The sequence below is a fragment of the Rousettus aegyptiacus genome, unplaced genomic scaffold (genome assembly GCF_014176215.1).
Source record: "Rousettus aegyptiacus isolate mRouAeg1 unplaced genomic scaffold, mRouAeg1.p scaffold_m13_p_1, whole genome shotgun sequence".
Lineage (NCBI taxonomy): Eukaryota > Metazoa > Chordata > Mammalia > Chiroptera > Pteropodidae > Rousettus > Rousettus aegyptiacus.
The window spans coordinates 151502713-151508712 of record NW_023416284.1 but is presented as its reverse complement, the minus strand read 5'-3'; the positions used below and the strand labels follow the sequence as shown (position 1 = coordinate 151508712).

General features: G+C 42.3%; 1 protein-coding gene across 2 annotated transcripts in view; it reads left to right on the top strand.

Annotated features, from left to right (window-relative positions):
- Positions 1 to 797: 797 nt before the first annotated feature.
- CEP85L (centrosomal protein 85 like) overlaps positions 798 to 6000 on the top strand; it is a 114986-nt gene continuing 109783 nt past the window's right edge. The window contains exon 1 of one of the 2 annotated variants that reach the window (XM_016153602.2): positions 798 to 1223. In XM_016153602.2, the coding sequence (XP_016009088.2) occupies positions 1151 to 1223 (73 nt within the window). In that variant the 5' untranslated portion in view covers positions 798 to 1150. The remainder of the gene's footprint in view (positions 1224 to 6000) is intronic. The other variant, XM_016153592.2, reaches the window with a different exon arrangement.

Sequence of the window (6000 nt, the reverse complement as noted above, 5' to 3'; positions counted from 1 at the left end):
GCATCTTGCCCTTCCTCAGGATACTTGCTCTTGCACTCTGGTTTCCAGCGAAGGGGAGAAATGACCAGGCGTAGGAAGAACATGATGGTGTGGGTGGTAAAAGGAGTTGCACACCCATTACATACTTTGGTGTCATTATGCCTCTTTTCTGGTCGCTTATCTGAAACAGTGGGCTACCATTTAAAATTTATGGCCCTTGCCTGAACCCTGTGGTATTAACTACTCTTGGGTGTTTTTTGACTTGGTTTTTAACTGGGCACATCCCTGAGTCATAGGTATTTCGGTAGGTGTCTCCCTCTCCGTTGAATTTGCAAGTTGGGGAAAAATGACCTATTTTCTATCCCCTGCAATAATACATAAACAATGTTTGTGTAACGCATGACGGTAACTTTAATCCCAAATCTAAATGAGATTGGAAGTCCCTCAGCCCCTCCCAGATTAGTCTCTATATCCCAGCAATAGCACTGCGAAGGCACTTCTTCCAGATCTCATTCCGAGAGGTGGTCCTGGAGAGCAGCAGGGACTACCCAAAGGAGTGGAATATTGAGCGATAGGGCTCGGGGCACCTTATCGCCCTCTTCTCATCTAGCACTGCGGGGACACAGGGAAGGAGGGATGCAGCTAGTGGGTCGGGCGGAACTCTCGGCCGCCAGAAGACCTAAGGCGCGGTAGGGACCCCCACCGCGACTGGTCCGCAGTCTCCGCCCCGCGCAGCGCACGCCTTATATAAGCGCCCGAGGCTCCGCCCCCATCAGGCTCCGCCCCCGCCCAGCTCGGGCTCCCTGTCTGCCTCCGGCTCGGCGGGCGGAGGGGCAGAGAAACCGCAGCTGCAACTTCGCCCAGAGCCGTGGATCCCGGGCTCAGCCGGGAACCGAGCCGCCGTCACCGCGGAGCCTCCGCCTTCCCGGTCTGGGCCTCAGCCTAGCCGGCTTGGCCATGGCAGCCGCCGCCGCCGGCGTCGCGGCAGATCTGGCCCCTGCGCTCTCCGCGCGTCGCTGAGCCGCCGTTAACCAACCCGCCCTCCCGCGGGTGCCGCCGCGGCCCAGGCTCCGCACAAGTTTCCGCCGGCGAAGAAGCAGGAGGCGAAGGCGGGAGGAGGACGGACGTGGGAAGTCGGGCGCCCCCGGCCCACCCGGCCCTTCTGTCCGCTATGTGGGGGCGCTTCCTGGCCCCGGAGGCCGGCGGCCGGGACTGCCCAGGCGGAGCCCGCAGCTTCCTAGCGGGTAAGTAACTGGACAGTCCCCCAGCTGAGATGGGGGTCGCGGCCGATCGCGGCGCTTCAAGACCCCGCCGCCGTTCCGCTGCTCCTCAGGCCTGGCTCACCCAGGCCGCCTCCCCGACGCCGCGGCGCGACAGCCTCTGCCCGCCGCGTTTCCTCCCGGCTGCAGATAGCCCGGCCCTGCTGACATCTGGTGGGCCTCGTTCCCGGCCCTGTCCGCCCCACTTCGCGCCCCCGCGCCCCAATTTAAAGCTCTCCTGGGCCTCCTCGGGTTAGGCTTTGTTACCTATCCTCCTCCCATTCCCGCAGAGGTTGTGCGGCGAACGTGGATAACGGGGCTCACGGGCACCCGGGCGGGAAGGTCGCTGCGACCGCGCTGCTGCTGCGGCGGCGGCTCGGGGTGTGCGCGCTTCGGGGCGCGGGCGTCTGCTGTGCCTTTGCCTGCAGCCGCTACTTTAGGGCGCGTTTGGGGGCGGAAGGAGGCTGCTGCTGATGCCGTCGCTGCAAGTGACTCCCGAGGGGACTTCAGCCCCTTCCTGAAACCTGGTCGCCTCCTCGCAGCTCTCTTCGGAGTAAGAGAATGACACGTTGTGGAAGAGCCAACCGATATTTGAGCAATGAGGGTGTTAATCCGTTTGCCTCTCCTTTTCCCCGTCAAGGAAAATTTAGGATTTGCCGCCTTGGGTGTGCAAAGGAAGCTGTTCGTGTCGGACAGCCATTTCATGCCTGCATCGCTCAGAAGTTGTGTAGGAGCCTCCAAACTAGGATAAATATAACCCTAATTTGGCGTAAAAAATAAGGCTTGGGTTGTCTGTGACAAGTTATCTAACGTTGACAGTTCCTCCAGGTACTTTAATCTTAGTTGAATTTTGAACCTCTTTGAGAAGCTGAAAGTTATATGGATTTTTTATTCAGAAAAAAACGCCGTATATACATACAATTTTACATAGTCGTAGGGTCCTATTAAATAACCTTGTTCCACAAAACATTAGAGCTTTACTTTTGTAACTGACATTTTTGTAAACATTTACATAGCTATTTACAAAACAAAGCAGAAGCGGCATTTAGAAGTGATTTTTTTGCTGGTAGTATTTTCTGCTATTTAAAAAATATCAGAAACAAACATACTACTAAATAAAATATCAATTCAATTCTTTGACAAATAGAAATTGTATATATATATTCAAGGTGTGTAACTTGATGTTTTCATGTGTATACATTGTGAAATGATCTCCACAAACTAACATATTCATCCCTTCACATAGTTAACTTTTCTTTTTGGTGTGTGGTGAAACACTTAAGATCCACCCTCTTAGCAAATTTCAAGAATACAATACATTATGGTTTAGTACATTAGCTCTAGATATACACGTTTTTAAAATCCAGGGTTAGATTTCACAATGTTCTGTTAAATTTGGTCATGCAACACTTTTAAAAATAATAGAATTTAATGTAGGCAGGAGTTTAGTAAGAATATAAGTAGGGAATTATTTTTTCTAAAATATACAGTATTTGTCCTAAGAAGAGGAGACAGCAGTTGAGAGGTTCCTGATGCTTACTGAGCATTTACAAATCCTGCAGAGTAACTTCAGTGAGTGAGAAGACATCTCTTTATCCCTAAGGGGCTAGAGGGAGTGCTTTCCATTATCTGTACACGTCAAAAGTCATCTGTAATGTCTTTGTAACCTAACCTCTTAAAATTTGGAGGTATAATATCATGAACGCATTGTATCAGTTTTCCCATTGTTTTCTGTGAGAGAAAACAAAGCTTAGAAGTTAAGTAACTGAAGGGAAGACCTTGAAGATATATTGCAGTCTCTAAACCTTTGCTATGGCAAAGAATATAGTGGAAGAAGATACTTTATAAATACTACCCAAGTTTAAGGAATTTGGACTGTATATCTTTACAAAGCACATATTTTATCTCAGCTTTGACAATAAACTGTTAGTAAGTTAGGACATGCCTTTCCAATAAAAAGATTTTCAGGTCATTGCTGATAATTGATTGTTTACATTAATAGAAATGTAATTGTTATATTTCTAATCTTGAGCAAACAAATATTTAAAATTATTTAGTTTAAAAAACTTTTACATTAAATGAAAAATTTTAAGTGCGTGTGGTTTTTTTTTTTTTTTTTTATAGCAAATGAGCAGATGGTAAGGGTCAGGATATTGACCTCTGAGTTGATTCATGTAGGGATTTTTTTTTTTCCTTTATGAGAATTTAAAGAAAATTTATATTTTTAAAATATTGTCCAATATATCTATAACTAATAAGTGATTTTAGAGCTTTTCTGAGAACAAAGGTAACCTGAATTATTCACTCAATTGAATTTATCAGCAGTCATTTTGGTCCACAGGGATAAGTAAATAATTTCTGGGATTTAAATGAGTTTATTTCAATATGTGGGTTAATTCTAGGTGTCCTAAAATTGGTTTATTTATGTAAATAATGTAACTAGACTAAAAGGAAAACCCAAATATAGAACTAGTGTTCTGAAAAATTGGACGAAACTTTCTTTTTAAGATAATGGCAGTAAAAGCAAATGTGAATAATAACGTGTTGTTTGGAACATACTGAACTTTTAAACTTTGCTTTAGAATTTTTGTAATGGCTTTACCAACAATTTTCATGTTTATAGAGTAACTGCATTTTAAATGAAAATAAGATGGATATTTTCTTATACTTCCATATAATCAAATACTGCCCCCCCCATATTTTCTATTGGCAAGTATGTTTAGAAAGCTCATTTTAAATAGGACATGTGGTATGTCTTTTATGCATTTGATTGAGTGTATTTGAGAATACCCTATTATTCAAAACGTGTAATAGTTTCAAAGTTAGATGAAGGATGGATGTATTTCCTTTAGGCTTTAAAAGTCTAATATGATATAATGATATTTTGAGTGCGTATACCCAATTACATTCAATTTGTTTCTTTTTATAAATTATCATTTAAAAATATTAATATAATGAACCCTTAAAACATTTAGAGATAGGATGTGACAGTTTTAAAATGTGCTAAAAGTAAAATGTTATGGAAAACACTTACATGATTGGAAGAAAAGTCATTTGTTCAGCGCCTCAAGCTTTAAATCTACCTCTTTCTGGTTGATACATTGCCATAAGGTGTTTAGTGATGTCATAATGATGGTGGTGGTAACTGGTATGATTATATCAAACACTAAGGTTTTCTGCTGTGGTTCTGAATTAGATGGACCTAAAAGTACTATGGTAACAATGAAACAACTCTTTTGCCTAAACCGAATTAGACATGTTCTTTTATAATAGGCATTTGTGGGTGAGGGACGAATTTCAACTTCAGTGATGACTTGTGAAAAGAACCTGATTAGTAATTGAAATTCAATTGCTTCTTGTTTGAATGAAGCTGGTAAATTAATTTGAGGCCAGGCAATAAATGGTGAGTTGACAACCTCTTTTTGTCATGTTGTGAATATTTCTGTATGTTGAGAACAGAAAGGCTTTACAGAGTCATTATTTTTCTGACTGGATAAAATGTGTTATATGTGTACCTGAGAAAAAGATGAAGTTACAAAATCTCCTAGATAGTTTATTGACTGATAGCTTAATTGGTTCCCTCAAATTGTGCATTGAAAAATGAAGAATATGATCATTTAGGGAATTTTTAAAGCTACAATGAGTACTACTATTACTACTTTAAGGATATTCACATTTTATGCTGGCAAAATGATATTCTAAGAAGTGGGAATTATTTTATAAGGTTATTTATTTTAACAATGGGAATGATCAACATAAAAAGGACTTAAAATTGCTCATTGTACTAATACTTTACTTCCACTTTCTGTTTTTCTTTAATTAAAAAAAATCAATTGTTACCTAGCACGGTGCTTGGCACATAAGTACTTGGTTAATGTTTGTGAATGGTAGGCATTGTACTGGGGTCTAGGGATACATTATTGAATAAGAAAGAAAAGGTCCTATTGTAAGGAAGCTTAAACAGTCTATAAGTAAACTAAAGATAATTCAGCTGGTGTCAAGTCCTATGAAGAAAAGGAAACTGGGCAAGATGGCAGAGGATGGGTAGAGAAGGCTACTTTGAGTAGGCTTATCAGGGAAGGCCTCTCTGAGGAGGTAACACTACTGAGACCTGAATGATGAGGAGCCAGATGAGGGGAGGAGTGTTTGGGTGGATACAGAAACAACTCTTTGGTGAAAGTGAGTTTGGGGAGTTTGAGGAATAGCAAAAGTCAGAGAGTCTGGAGCATAGCCAGCAGGTGAGGGAGTCCTGATGGAAGGCATTGTAAGAAATTTGGATTCTATTTTTCATGGGGGGAAGCTGTCCGTGAAAAAGTAGGAGAGATAACTGTTCTTCCACTCAGCATATTGAGTGCCTCCTATGAGACAGATGTTTTTCTATGTACTGGGGAAACAAAGTAGACATTTCTTTTCCTTGGTGTTTACAAGTCTCTTCTGTCTTTTCTGTGGAGGAAGAAATTGTGGAGGGGAGGGAGAAAGCATAGCAATAGAGAAGCCAGTTAATAGGTCACTGCAATAATTAGGTGAGCAATGATGGCTTGGGTTAGTGGTAAGATTGAATTTGGAATATACTTGAGAAATATAAAGCTGGCAGGATTTACTGATAATTTGGAGGTGGCAAATGAAGGAAAGGTGATCTCTTAATTTTGGCTTCAGTAACAATAATGGATGGTGGTGTCATTTCCTGAGTTGGGGAAGGGTGGAATCAAGAGTTGAGGAAGATAAGTGGAATGAAGAGTTCTGTTTTAGTTATGTGAAATTT